General features: G+C 40.9%; 1 protein-coding gene across 3 annotated transcripts in view; it reads right to left on the bottom strand.

Annotated features, from left to right (window-relative positions):
* CPB2 (carboxypeptidase B2) overlaps nucleotides 1-9,169 on the bottom strand; it is a 78,444-nt gene extending 69,275 nt beyond the window's left edge. Inside the window, exons 1-3 of one of the 3 annotated variants that reach the window (XM_073614148.1) lie at nucleotides 9,100-9,169; nucleotides 7,732-7,828; nucleotides 2,395-2,433 (exon numbers count right to left, since the gene is read on the bottom strand). In XM_073614148.1, the coding sequence (XP_073470249.1) occupies nucleotides 2,395-2,433; nucleotides 7,732-7,828; nucleotides 9,100-9,154 (191 nt within the window). In that variant the 5' untranslated portion in view covers nucleotides 9,155-9,169. Of the gene's footprint in view, nucleotides 1-2,394; nucleotides 2,434-7,731; nucleotides 7,829-7,954; nucleotides 8,063-8,381; nucleotides 8,404-9,099 lie in introns of those variants that run through there. The other 2 variants (XM_073614150.1, XM_073614149.1) reach the window with 2 other exon arrangements.
* Nucleotides 9,170-15,625: the final 6,456 nt, after the last annotated feature.

Raw genomic sequence — 15,625 nt, 5'->3', positions numbered from 1 at the left:
AGTGATTTTGGAATTTAACTCCAATATTCAGTAGCTTCAGTAAATGGATGTCATTGCTTTATCAGTTAGAGCAAGTACCACACGTAATACCCTTTCCTTATAGTTGGTATTAGCTGATGTTATTTTTATGCAAGGGAGAGAATATGCACATCCCCATTGGCTACCAAGGGCAGGTAATAGAAAGCGTTTGTTGATTTAACCCCTTGTCTACCAAGGTATGTTTATAAACATCCTGGTATTCAAGGGGTTTCAAAAATGTATATACATATTTACAACAGACTCCCAGTTTTCAGGGGGCTTTCTGTTCCTCTGAGAGGATGTTCCCCAATCTCCCCTGTGGCTAATGAACCTGGAAGCTCTGTGCATTACATCACTTCCGGGTTCTGAGCACCCATTCACTTGCTACAGCACAATATGTGCTTTATTAATTGCAGTGAAGGGCAGGGTAGCCCTTGGGGGTCTAATAGACCCCTGATGTCTCCATAAAGAGAATCTGTCACCTGTCAATGCTATCACATAGAGGGCTTGCTAGCTCATCCATGTTTTATGGACCTTGCTTTTGTGCATTGGTGTGCAATTATGTTGGAACAGGAAGGGGCCAACCCCCAAACTGTTTCTACAAAGTTGGGAGCATGAAATTGTCCAAAATGTCTTGGTATGCTGACACCTTAGGAGTTCCCTTCACTGGCACTAAGGGGCCAAGCCCAAACCCTGAAAAACAACCCCATACCATAACCCCCCTCACAAAGCAAGGTCCATAAAGACATGGATGAGCGAGTTTGGGGTGGAGGAATTGACTGGCCTGCACAGAGTCCTGACCTCCACCCGATAGAAGACCTTTGGGATGAATTTGAGCGGAGACTGCGAGCCAGGCCTTCTCGTCCAACATCAGTGCCTGACCTCACAAATACGCTTCTGGAAGAATGGTCAAACATTCCCATAGACACACTCCTGAACCTTGTGGACAGCCTTTCCAGAAGAGTTTAAGCTGTAAAGCTGCAAAGGGTGGGCCAACTCAACATTGAACCCTATGGACTAAGACTGGGATGCCATTAAAATGAATGTGCGTGTAAAGGCATGCATCCCAATACTTTTGACAATATAGTGTATGTCAGGGATTACCATGAGTATCAAATATGAGAGCAATACCTCTAGGGACGAAATTCACAGTTAACAATAAACCAATAACCAGTAAAAGCTTTAAAAACATTGCCTATGGACAATTTTGGGTGCCAAAGTTTTTAGGAATTTCAGAGACACATGCAATTTTAATGCTTGACATGTTTGTTATCTACAGTATTTACTGAACACAACCTCTTTTTATATTTACCACAAAATTAGGTATTATATTCTGTTTCTTTGCACTAAAATTTATTTTACTGTATTTTGTACAGAAAATATGTGTTTGATCAACAGTTGCGCCAATATCATTTAACATAAAAAGTTACAACTACCTAAAAAAAATTCTGGAGGGACTCTTCTTTCAGAAAATATATAGTTGTTTCTAGCAAATATAGATTTTATAGACTTCAAAGAAAGAAACACTTGTTCTCAGGTACAGTGCAGTGAAGATAAGACAGAGCTTAAGTTTTGTGGATGAGTTGTTCTTTGGGACTTTTGATTAGTATTCTATTAAAGCGCTCATCACTGATCACCCTAATGCCCTGTACACATGATAGGATTTTCCGACAACAAAACTATGGATTTTTTTCCGAAGGATGTTGGCTCAAACTTGTCTTGCATACACACAGTCACACAATCACGTCAAGAACGCGGTGACGTACAACACGTACAACGAGCCGAGAAAAATTAAGTTCAATAGCCAGTTCAATAGCGGCTCTTCTGCTTGATTCCGAGCATGCGTGGACTTTTGTGCGTTGGACTTATGTACACACAATCGGAATTACCGACAACAAGTTTTGTTGTCGTAAAATTTAAGAACCTGCTCTCAAACATTTGTTGGCGGAAATTCCGACAACAAATGTTCTATGGAGCATACACACAGTCGGACTTTCCGATAACAAGCTCACATCGAACATTTCCCGTTGGAAATTCCGTATGTGCGGCATTAGTGGATGCCAAGACAAAAATATTTGTGGGACAAGCCATATTAAGAAAACAATTAGGACATACAGCTTGATGCTGCCCAAAAATAAAAAATAAATAAATAATATAATATATATAAAATAAATTAATACACACCAATTTGCAAGTACAAACCAGTGCAGTACAGCTCATAGTAAAGACAGATGACATTTCATAGATTCGTGTGGATAGTTCCACTAGTTCGCTTTCCAGTGCTTTCTCTAGGTTAGACTCTCTTTTCTATAGGTTAGTGTTCTATAATAATTCATAATTCTATGATAAATTTGATCTAAAAAATGTGATATTTACTGTTCTGTAGGAGAAGATGTCGTAGGATCCACTGGATTTCTAAAATATTAAAAAGATAAAATTAAAAACACCACTTTGTAACTGCTCTATAATTGAATAGAAAATACTGTCAACTTGTGTGAAATGCTATGTAGCATTGTCCAAATCAAAGAAGGATACTCAAATTAAAGAAAATCCAAAAGCCTTTATAAACTTACTGCCACTGCACCAACACGCACTTACTTACATGCCATCAGTGCACTGGCGTGTACATATATACTCACCAGCACTGCACTTGCTGCCATTAAAACTATGCGCACAACCTCCCTTGGTGCCACTGTAGCCACGCACATTTTTTTACTTGCTGTCACTGCATTGATGCACTCTTATTTATTCCATTAAACAAGTGGGCAGACTAGTTTAAATCAAAGAAAACCTTCAGAAAGAGAAATACAGAGAATGCCATTGCTGACCCTCTTCTGAAAATGCTAGTTGTATGGCTGTCCCTGAACTCATCACTGTAAGTTGTTGGCTTAAAATAAACATGCAGCTAAAAAAGTTGCAGAAAAGTCAGAACTCCAAATCTGCATATATGCTCTGGGTCGCTGAGTAGAAATTAGAGATGAGCTGAACACCCCCCTGTTCGGTTTGCAGTAGAACTCACGAATAGGGGAAAAGTTCTAACCCAAACGGTGATCCCTAGTGAAGTCTATGGGAGCTGAACAGGAAAAATCAAAAGTGCCCATTTTGAAAGCTTATATGGAAGTAATTGGCCATAAAAGGGGCATGGGGTTCCAGGTACTGCCCCGAGGGGCATGTATTAATGCAACAAAACTAAAGTTTTTTAGGAGCTGTGATTTTATAGTGCCGGGGGGGGGGGTCCCCTTAGTCTGCCTGTAAAGTGGCATATCTGTAGCATGTATAGAACATGCTGTAGCAAAAATTACATTTCTAAAGAAAGAGGGGCCCTTTGGGTCTGATATGGACTTTAAGGGGAACCTCATGCCAAAATTAGGAGAAAAAACGGGGTGGGGTGCCCCCCAAAATCCATACCAGACCCTTATCTGGGCATGAAGCCTGGCAGGTCATGAAAGGGGTAGGAAGAGCGAACGTCCTCCCTCCTCCACCATACCAGGCCACATGCCCTCAGCATGGGGGGGTCGGTGCTTTGGGCAGAGGGGCTCTGCTCCCCACCACAAAGCACCTTGTCCTTATGTTGATAGGGATAAGGGCCTCATCCCCACAACCGTGGGCTGTGGTTGTGGGGGTCTGCAGGCAGGGGGTTTATCAGAATCTGGAAGCCCCTTTAACAAGATCCCTATGTGAATGAGTATGGGGTACACAGTAGCCCTACCCATTCACCAAAAAATTGGCAAAGATTAATAAAAACACACAGACAGTTTTTGACACAGTGTCCCTGATGCAAAACTTTAATCAGGCTGCCCATCGCACCCAAGAAATAAAGAAACAAACAGCTCCCACCATCTATGACGGCCGACCGCCTACTGTCAAAAACTGTCTGTTTTTATTACTTTTTGACACTTTTTTGATAAATGGGTAGGGGGTACCCCCATACTCATTCACACGGGGGGCAGGATCTGGGGGCCCCCTTGTTAAAGGGGACTTCCAGATTCCAATAAGTCCCCTGCCCGTAGACCCCCATACCCAGCCCCCCATGTTGAGGGCATGTGACCTGGTGTGGTTCAGGAGGGGGGTGGTATTGACCTGGGGGGGGGCGACACACATCGTTTTTTTCAGCTTTTTTTTAACCGGCAATTTATTTATTTTTTATTCAGCTGTCAGTGGCCCTGCTCCTTAACAAAAAATCAGAAAAGAAAGAGGGCGCACCAACATAGTGCATTACCACTGATAAACTTTAATGCAGCATAAAAACAGCAAAAATTATACTCACAAACGAGCTAATAAAGATAGCTTTCAAAAGGGCGCAAAAGCGCTGTTCTGTAGATCGACACCCCAGGACCTGTTGCCCCTTTCTTCAGAGCCTAAGCGGGCAAATCTAGCTTGAATACCCATTGTTCAAACGAGGGCTGCAGGACACTAGGCATTACTTCTCTAGGTGGCTGCACCACATATCCAGTTCATGGACACCTGAGCGCAGGAGAGATTTTTTGTGGGTTTTTTTTGTGTTTGCCTGCTCCTTAACAACCAGCTCATACTGCGCAAAATGCACTGTGCAGCGTGCAATGCACTGCAGGGCGTTCGGCAGGGCAAACACTCGATGAACACCCTGCAAATTCAGGTGCTGAACGATAGGGCCAAACAGCCAATATCTCATGCTCAGGCCAAACCGTTCGCCCAACACTATTGGAAATCATTGAAGCCTTTGGATCCGCATGACAGCCAGTCATCTAATATTTTCAAAAGGAGAGTTATGCAATGGCAGCCTGCAAATTTGCTCATCTGAAGTTTTCTTTATTCACTATGCATTAATGTATTTAAAAAAAAAAAAAAAAAAAAAGTCATTTTAGTACAACTCCAGTTCCAAAAAAGTTGGGGCACTGTAAAATCTACACAAAAACAAATAGCAATGATTTGCAAATCTCATAAACCCATATTTTATTCACCATCGAAAATAGTAAACATATCAAATGTTTAAACTGAGAAAATTTTAAGAAAGAAAATGGTCATTTTGAAATTAATGGCAGCAACACACCTCAAAAAAGTTGGGACAGGGCAACAAAAAGCTGGCAAAGTAAATTATATTAACAAGGAAGAGCAGAAAGAACATTTTGCAACTAACTGGGTTAATTGCAACAGGTTAGTTACATGACTGGGTATTAAAAGAGCATCTTAGACAGTAATGCCCCGTACACAAGGTCGGATTTTCCTATGGAAAATGTCCGATCGGAGCGTGTTGTCGGAAATTCCAACCATGTGTGGGCTCCATCGGACATTTTCCATCGGACATTTTCCATCGGATTTTCCGACACACAAAGTTGGAGAGCAGAAGATAAAATTTTCCGACAACAAAATCCGTTGTTGGAAATTCCGATCGTGTGTACACAAATCCGACGGACAAAGTGCCACGCATGCTCAGAATAAATAAATAGATGAAAGCTATTGGCCACTGCCCCGTTTATAGTCCCGACGTACGTGTTTTATGTCACCGCGTTCAGAACGATCGGATTTTCCGACAACTTTGTGTGACCGTGTGTATGCAAGACAAGTTTGAGCCAGCATCCGTCGGAAAAAATCCTAGGATTTTGTTGTCGGAATGTCCAAACAAAGTCCGACCTCTGTGTACGGGGCATAAGTGTCTCAGAAGTAAAGATGGGCAGAGACTCACCAGTCTGTGAAAGGTTGTGTCTAAAAACTGAAATACAATTTCAGAATAATGTTCCTCAACATAAAATTGCAAAGACTTTAAATATATAATATCAGCAAAAGATTCAGAGAATCCGGAGAAATCTCTATGCGCAAGAGACAAGACCAAAGTGCAATTTTGGATGCCAGTGATCTTTGGGCCTTCAGACAGCACTGAATTAAAAACAGGCATTAGTCTATGATGGAAAACACTGCATGGGGTCAGGGATTACTCTAAAAATCACTGTCTGTGAACGCAGTTGACTGTGCCATCCAAAAATGCAAGTCAAAGCTCTATCATGCAAAGAAAAAGCCATATCTGAACATGACTCAAAAACACTGCCGTCTTCTCTGGGCCAAAGCTCATTTAAAATGGTATGTTGCAAAGTGGAAAACTGTTCTGTGGTCAGACAAATTTAAATTTGACATTCTTTTTCGCAACCATGGGTGGTGCGTCCTCCAGACTAAAGCGGAAAAGGACCTTCTGGCTTGTTATCAGCAATTTATTCAAAAGCCTCCAACTCTGTGGTGCATTAATGCAAATGGAATGAGCAGCTTGCATACCTAGAAAGGCATCATCAATGCTGCACATATGCCCCTATCCAGACAATGTTTTTTTCAGGCCTTGCATATTTCAGCAGGACAATGCTAAACTGCATACTGCACTCACAGCAAGGCTTCGTAGTAGAAGAGTCTGTGTGCCTAACTGTCCTGCCTGAGGCCAAACCATTCACCAATTAAAATATCTGGAACATCTTGAAACAAAAAATATGAACAAGAAGACCAAGGACTGTTGAGCAGTTAGAATTCTATATCAGGTAACTGGTCTCCTCAGTTCCCAGACATTTAAAGAGTGTTGTTAAAAAGAAAAGGGGTTGCTACACTGTAGTAAACATGGCCCTGTCCCAACTTTTTTTGAGATGTGCTGCCATCAATTTCAAAATGACCATATTTTTTTCTTAAAATTGTACATTTTCTCAATGTAAATGTCTCATATGTTTTGTTTTTTCTATTTGTAAGTAAAATATGGGTTTATAAAATATACAAATCATTGCATTCTGTTTTTATGTAGATTTTACACAGCACCCTAATGTATTGAATGTATTTTCATTAGTAGGGTGTTCCGCTGTGTTTGCATTAGCATAATCATTACACTTTGGAATTTAGACTATGTTTTTGTGTATTTACTTTTGGCCTTACTGCAAAAATAAATAAGTAAATAAATTGCAGCTGAAAAGAATGCATGTTATTTATATACCTCTACAACAGCTAACAGTAAATTGTGCAGTCTTGATTTTTGCTCTCAAAATATATGTAGCACAAAGTTTTTTTTCTTTTTGACATAGTAGGGATGTTTTTTTTTCTGCTGTCTGTTTCCTGCAGGGTAGATTTTCATACATTTCCTGTCCTAGAGACCCAGCAGGAAATGAGAAAATCTTAGACAGCTGTCACCGTCCCCACTAGATGATTTACCCTCACCTCTTCTTTTAACAACTCTATCCTCACTTTCTGTTTTGGGGACAATGGCCAGCAGGACAAAAAGTTAAAGTAAAACTCCCCAGTGGGAACATAGACAGCAATAAAAACCTGACCTAATTCTTTTCTATAATTATATTATATCTATTTTGCAGTCCGGTTATCCGGTTTTGTGTAGCTGTTTTGGTTTGTCTGAGATGGGTGGCTTTACCTCCCATTTATTACTATGTCTTTCCTATTCTATAACATAAAATAAAATAAAAAAAAGTTGCACTTTAATTAGGCATTGACATGAATGTAGAAAATTGCATTTTTGGTCCCTGTCCCTTTTGGTTTTACATGCTAACAGCATATAAATGTTTTTGACTTCCTACTATACTACAGTATTGCCTATGTATTATATAGTAAAGAGGAGTGTGCAAAGTACACTTCTATACGAGTCCGTACAAAATCCACTTAAGAGATTATTAGTATTGTGGATTAACATTCTATTATTATTATATTATTATCATTCCGTTATAATTTGGTGCTGTATGAGAAAAGAATAAAAAACATTACCTTAAAGAAATCGCCTGGTTGTCCACTAATAAAAGGCCAAATATAACTAGCAATAAATAAGTCTTCATTTCCAGCAAGTTGGGTGTACGTTTACCATCTGCAATCCAAATGTTAGAAGAGTCACAATCTCCCACTTGCTAGGGTCTGTAGGAGTGTTTGCACTTCAGTTAAATTTTAAAGAGTATAGTTCACATTGCAGCACTGAGCATTTGTTTTGGTATACCTGTCATCCTTTCAGAATTCTTTTTTTATTCTCCCAGTATTTTGTCACGCTAACTAAACATCATAGGACAGCAACTCTCAGGATTAGAAGTGAAAAGCCAGTTGTTGATAACTTTTAAATGTTGAATCTGCTTATATTTTGCTTTCCCTAGTTCCTCCTTTCTCCCCGTCATCAACATGCTAATGACAATTTTTTTTTATTTAAAATCTTTTTATACATTTTTTCATTGAAAAAAAGAAAACATTACAAAACATGACACAACATCCACAATCACATATAACATTCCTACATTTGAACAGAAAGGAAGATTCAATGATATTTGCAGTGTAAAAGTAAGGAAACAGGGGCTCCCAATATGGGACATCTCTCTGGTTCCACCTATCAAAAATACCCCCCTAAAACTACAAATTTGCCACCCTGTATTTACCATCCATGTAGCTATCTACCCGCTTCACCTTAAATGACAATGTCCCCTTGCAAAAAATGTACCCCAGTTACACTACTTTCCCAGTAAGAAGGGAAAAAAAAAAATTTTTCCTATCAAAAACTAAAAGTTGCCACCTTGTGTTTACCACCAATAAGCTCACTGCTTGCAAAAAACACACCCTTTTGGTTTAGCCTTAAAAGAAAAAAAAACCCTAAAGTGAAATCATTATTTAATAATTGTTGATTTAGAGTGATTACTGAGACAGCTACATAGAGCTATCAACCCAATTTACCTGAATAACCGTGTCCCCTTACAAAATATTTGCCCCAGTCACACTACTTTATCCTAGTGAGAAGAAAAAAAAAAGGGGGGGGGTTAGGAGAAAAGAAAGAGAGAGAGCTGGAGGGGCCTGGAACAAGTAAGAGATGGGGATAAAGTCAAAGTAAAGGGCTGCTATCTGCATAGCTCTCAACTGCCCATGATTTGGAGGGACTGTCCCTGATTTGGAGCAATGTCCCTCTGTCCCTCTTTCCCCCTCATTTGTACCTGATTTTGGTGTGATCTATATAGTTGTATATAAAATGCAATTTTTATCTTTCAAAAAGTGTTTTCCAGTGCTAAACCTTTTATCCAAATTATAAATTGCTGCATTTGTAAATTTTAAAAGCTAATATAAAGGAATAGTAGTGGTAGAAAAAAAGTTCCTTTGTGGATTTACCTAACCGTTTTTTTGGTAAATTCGCCTTTAAGGGTGCGTGGCAGGGGTGTGTCATATGCCTACATACATTTGCTAGTAGGTGTCCCTCATTCCCATCTCAAAATGTTGGGAGGTATGTATCTGTTCCCTGAGATCTTCAGTCATCCCAAGGGAGAGCTGTGCTGTGTGCTGGACAGGAGGAAATGATGGAGGATACACTCTGTGATGATCTCTTCCTGCTCCTCCCACCTGTACAGGAGCTGTGAAAGCCCCGACTCAGCCAGACAGGAACCTGAGGAGAGAGACAGTTTTCATCCAAATGCTGCATCAGAGAGGAGTTCGGCAAGCTGTCTTCTGGCAACACAGGGCATAGGATGGTGGGTAACTCCTGTGAGGACTGCAGCCACAGCTGTGAAGTAAGCAGTCAGGAAGTATCTGATGCTCTCTGAAGTTTACATGCTTCATCTCTGACAGCAGACGGCTGAGGGATATTCAGCTGACTGGGATGCTGTAGCTGGAACTACAGAGTCAGCATCGGAAAATGCGGCTGACAGACTGATTACTCCGCGGCCAGTGGCTGCAGTTCCCACAGGAGTTGTACACATCCATGACAAATAGTCCCACTTGCAGCTGTGTCAATTAGAAAAAAAAAGAGTTCTCACACATTTTGGCAGCAAAAAAGCCCTGGGGTGTGTTGGAAGTGCCTGGGCATTAGGGTGTGCCCAGGCACACCTGGCACACCCCGTGTGCATGCCTATGATACCCTAGCAAGGTACCCCCACCATGTTGCGGGTATGTGGCCTGGTATGGTTCAGGAGTAGGAAGGGGGACACACTCTTGTCCTTTTTTCTGGCATACCAGGCTGCATGCTCAGACATAGGTCTGCTATGGAATTTGTGGAACCTCGTGCCCTGTTTTTTGTTTGTTTTTTTAAAATTGGGTCCCGCTTAAAATTCATACCAGACCCAAAGGGTCTGCTGTAAAAAAAGGTGCTGTGCTTTTTTACAGCAGCATCTGCAGCAAGTAATACACAACAAGTCCTGGCTGTGAATTTGATGGCTAGGAATCACTGGCAAGAGTGACAGAGTAACAGCAGCATGGGACAGGGCATGCTACGTTCACCCCGTATACTTAGCTGAAGTTTTTTAATGCACATGTACTGTCCCATATTCGACAAGAGTTTAAGAACTTGCTAAGTGTTTACATTTGTTCTATTGATTTAATAGATTGCAATTTAAATGCCATGTTTTAAGATTGTAGAATAACACTGTCTTTATTTTTATGATTGTAGCTTGATGGTCACTTTTCAAGAGCCTTTTTTATTCAAGAGTCTCTAGACAGTTCTAAAACTGGATCAAACTTTTTCTCACAACTCACAACTGTCTGCTGGATTGTCAAGGGCTAGGAACGTCTATTCTTCTAAGCACAACATCATTTTGAATTTATGATATCTGTAAATCTTATGGGAATGTACTGTGTATTCCTTCTCAGGCTAATATCTTATCATAACAATTGTTACACAGGAAGCAAAGCGATAGCACTGAGGCACCAAGGGCTTCTTTTAGTAGCTGATCTTCAAATCTCCGTAATAAATTCAATAATAAAAATTTGCACGGCATGTAGAACTCAAATGTTCTTTGAGTTAACTGCAAAAATAATAAGTGTAAATATGCGCTCCTCCAAGGCTTTTTCTATATGGAAAAACAACCATTTTTAAATGTTCAGGTGTTTAACTTTTTTTTAATGATCTGAATGAAGTCCATGGCTTTCAAACGGTCTGTACAAACGGGCATGTAAATATCAGTAAACCAGTGCCGGATTTACATCAAATTTTTTACTCAGGAACTTCCTGCTGGCATTCATACTCCCACACCATGCGCAATGACCAGCCATTTGGGATAGTCCTACATAATCTTCACTCTGTGTTATATTTTAAAATTAATAATTCTTTGTGCACAACTTTTTTAAAATACTGAATCGAAAGTTAAATATTGCAACGCAATGACTGTAGGGAATAAAAAAAAAGGAGAAAGGCGTACTGATACTAAAGCCTCGTTCCCACAGGTGTACTTAGGCCCATGCTTTTTGCACGTGATGCACAGGTGCTGCTGCCATGGTCACAGCCACTGCTTCTATTTGACAGCCATGTGGGCGTGTGTCACCGAACGCAGACAGTATGAGTTCAGAGACACACACCCACATAGATGTCAAATTGGGCGCATCAGTTGTGTCCAGGGCAGCCTCTGTGTTCCAATTGACATAAATGGGACTGCTTGCACACAGATGCATGGGACACATGGGTATACACTTAAAGCAGAACTCCACCCAAAAAGGGAAGTTCCTCTTATTTGCATCCTCCCCCCTCCACTGCCACATATGGCACTTTTTGGGGGGGGGGGGGAGTGCCTGGTTTTTGACACCCACATCCGGTAAGATGTGTTGCAGCGATCTGAGCTGGAAGTTTGGCCCCAGTCCTTCCCACTGCAGTCTTCTGGGACACATCACAGGTCCCAGAAGATTAAGGGACCATTCACAAGGCACAGCACAGCTCACATATGCCCAGCTCACGCATGCACAGCAGGTAACTGGCTGTGAAGCCGCAAGGCTTCACTGCATGTTTCTCTTACTTGAGATGCCGATGCCCGCATCCGAAGCCGAAGAAGAATCTGCTCGGTGTGAGGACATCGTTGGATCCCTGGACAGGTAAGTGTCCTTATATTAAAAGTCAGCAGCTACAGTATTTATATCTTTGTACTTTATCTTCTAGGCCATTCTCTATATAAGATCCAATCTTTTAGTAACTGCAGTTATTCCTCTTTGCAGAAGTTACAGCCATACCCTTGTCCCTTAGTCTTCCAGCTCAGATCACTGCGACACATCTTACCGGATTTGGGTGTCAAAAACCAGGCACTTGCTCCCCCCCAAAAAAGTGCCATACGTGCTGAATTTTTTGGGGGGTGCCTGGAGCTCCTCTTTAAGTATGTCTGTGTGAATGAGGGCTAAGAAATCACAAGAGCTGATATGGATTCCCAGGTCTTTAATTACAAAATAAAAGTACATGCCTCAATCAGTTCTTAAACACTATAAGAGACATCTACTGTAAGTCATTAGAAAGGTCAGAATAAATGTGACGCATCTAGCTGGTAGAAAAAAATATAATTACAAGATAAAAATAGAGGTCTGGGTTGTGTATTTTGTATATATATTTTGGTTACCAATGCAGATTTGCCTGCTGAAAAAGTCTTACTCAAATCAATATGTGAAAATATATATACTAAATATATACGCTCGCGCTAATGGTGCATCAAACAACAAAAAATTGCAGCTGCTATACACAAAGTGCTAATCACTTGAAAAACATATAAAAATAAATATAGCGCTCGCAAACACAATAAGTGAAAATTTGTTAACCAAAAAGAAAGTCCAAAATACAATAGGTGAAAATAAAGTCCAAATAAAGTGACTAAAGCTGCTCTAATCCAAAGTGAAGGAAAGGTGCTTCAGAGAAATTCAGGAGTGCAACACCCCCACTAACCAGATCAGAACAACCCCCAACTTTTCAGTCTGGTGGGTCATTAAAAGCTTGGTAAAGAATCCTGGGATGGCGGATAAGGTGATATACCTTCAGGTTCGGAAATCCTTTAAAGATTTTCTCAGCCAGAACACAGCAGATACCCAGAAGTAAAAACAAAAGGAAACTGATAGTGAAGTACCATTAAAAAGGTTTTATTGAAGAAGGGAATGGGTACTTACAACAAGTAAGATAAAACAAGCCTCGAAATGGAGCTGTGGGTGTAAAAACGCTGTTCCTGGCGTGCGTTCCACAGGACCAGAAGTGACATCAGTGTTACCGGAAATAGCTTCAGGCGTGCGTTCCACAGGACCGGAAGTGACGTCAGTGATACCGGAAATAGCATCACTTCCTGTCCTGTGGAACGCACGCCAGGAACGGCGTTTTTACACCCACAGCTCCATTTTTTAACTTCTGGGTACCTGCTGTGTTCTGGCTGAGAAACTCTTTAAACGATTTCCGAACCTGAAGGTATATCACCTTATCCGCCATCCCAGGATTCTTTACCAAGCTTTAATGACCCACCAGATTGAAAAGTTGGGGGTCGTTCTGATCTGGTTAGTGGGGATACATGAGGGGGTGTTGCACACCTGAATTTCTCTGAAGCACCTTATATATCCTTCACTTTGGATTGGAGCACCTTTAGTCACTTTATTTGGACTTTATTTTCACCTATTGTATTTTGGACTTTCTTTTTGCTTAACAAATTTTCACTTATTGTGTTTGCGAGCGCTATATTTATTTTTATATGTTACTCAAATCAATGGCAGATGGCAAAGTCCACTTTAAACAAATGTTTGCCAAAAAGTGATCTTTGTACTTTATCTTTTAGGCCATTCTCTACATAAGATCCAATCTTTTAGTTACTGCAGTTATTCCTCTTTACAGAAGTTGCAGCCGTACCCTTGCTGCTCTAAAGTTTTCAGTAACTGTAGCCATACAGTATATGAAAACACAGATACAAGGTTAGAACTCTGATCTTAAAAACATTTCTATAGTCTAAAATCTTGAATTATACCATTATGCCACTATATATATATTTTAATATTTCTTTTGAGACAGGAGGAGTTTTCATTCTCCTCTGACTGTCCTATGAGGCTGCATAACCCTTGACCCTCTTTCTGGACAGTGCTGATTGGCCCTGTGCTGATCACATACACCGTCCCAAGAAAAAACAAAAATCTCTAGCAATACCAAACTAAGCATGTGCAGAGTGCCTCCTAGGCCTCTGTATTATCAAGAGATGAATTGGAGACTGTGGAAGAAGGGGAGGATCAGTGGGGGGTGTAACAAAATTACAAAATTACAATAGCACTGCCTTGTAAAGAAAGTAGCATTATACTTGTAAATTCTATATTTTTGGGTGTGTGGAAGAATGTGTCTCCTGCTGGTCACTGTGGTACCTCCCACTGAACCCTCCACCCCTATTGTGTCCTGCAGGGATTAGGGATTAACAGGAGGAACCACAACAACCATCTGGGAGACCCACTATTTGACAAGCTTGAGGAGTTGAATAGGATTGGTGCCAGGAGATCTGCTACAGTTTCAAATTCAACCACTTGCCACCAAATCATGCACCTGATACGTCATTTGACTTCAAGTGGTTGTATCGGGATGATGCCTGCAGTTGCAGCCATCACCCCGATACTGTTTTTTTTGAGTCGATGGACGGCTCTCATGTAATAACAACTGTAGAGGCTAACCAGCCACTCAGTTGTTATTACAAGCAACAGGAAGGGATGTGGCTTGCTTGGGATCTCCTGTTCCATGGGAGACCCTGGCTAGTCAGAGAACCGAAGAAAGCCAGAATCGGCTTTGATCGGGTCTCCGCTATGGTAACCCGGAAGCAATGGCATGACATCACTACCGGTTTACCGGCATGTGAATGGCGCCATTTTTGGAAAATTAAAAGAAAACACTCAAAAACACCATTCTTGACGCTTTAAATGCCTTCAAAGTGCAAAGGAGGAATTTGGGGTCTTATTGACCCAAGATCCCGCCATAAAGAGTACCTGTCAGTGTCTATTGCTGTCACCAGGATGTTTACATTCCTAGTGATAGCAATAAAAGTGATAAAAAAAATAAATTTAAAGCAAATTGTAAGGACACAGCCAGGGCTGCTGATAGGGGGGGGGACCACCAGTCCTGGTGTACTGGGCCCGATAACATAGGGGGGCCCACACAGGGAGGGGGATTAGTGATAGACGACAATTGTGTTTCTTTTCCTCCAGTAGATGAAAGCTGTTCTCCTCCTCTTTCCCTGCTGCCAGCTTTTATCTGCTAAGAAAGAGACAGTCGTCCTTCACTAATCCCCCTCCCTGTGTGGGCCCCATTTCTCAGCACTGGTTTTTAAGGTTATTTCAGCTCCTGAGTTTATCTGTCTAACTTAGGCTCCATGCACACTGATTTAAAATTCACTGCTTCTATAATGCCGCGTACACACGGTCGGACTTTTCGTCTACAAAAGTCCAACGGACGCTGACGGACTAAAGCTGGCTGGTAATCCGATCGTGTGTGGGCTTCTCCGGACTTTCAACGGACTTTTTTAGCCTAAAATCCGACGGACTTTAGATTTGAAGCATGCTTCAAATCTTTACGTCGTAAGTACGACGGACCCCGAAGTCCGCTCGTCTGTATGCTAGTCCGACGGACAAAAAAACGACGCATGCTCATAAGCAAAAACTAAACGGAAGCACTCGGTCTAGTAAAACTAGTGTTCGTATTGTAGGTAGCACATTCATCACGCTGCAAAATCTGTGATCGTTCAATGCAGCGCATTTTATTTCTTCTTTACGAAGGCTCTAAAGAACGAAGGTGTTTTGCTGTTCATAATCAGAGTTCTCCCAAACTGATTTCTGGATTCTTTTTCTCTTTGATCTCATGAATGATATAGTATGCCTTTTTAAAACAATGTTTCCATACTAATAATACTTTTTCCCCCTTTTTTTTTTTTTTTTTTTTTTTTTTTAGGTTTGT

This window comes from Aquarana catesbeiana, linkage group LG02 (assembly GCF_042186555.1).
Source record: "Aquarana catesbeiana isolate 2022-GZ linkage group LG02, ASM4218655v1, whole genome shotgun sequence".
Classification (NCBI taxonomy): Eukaryota; Metazoa; Chordata; class Amphibia; order Anura; family Ranidae; genus Aquarana; species Aquarana catesbeiana.
This window is presented reverse-complemented; position numbering and strand designations above follow the sequence as displayed.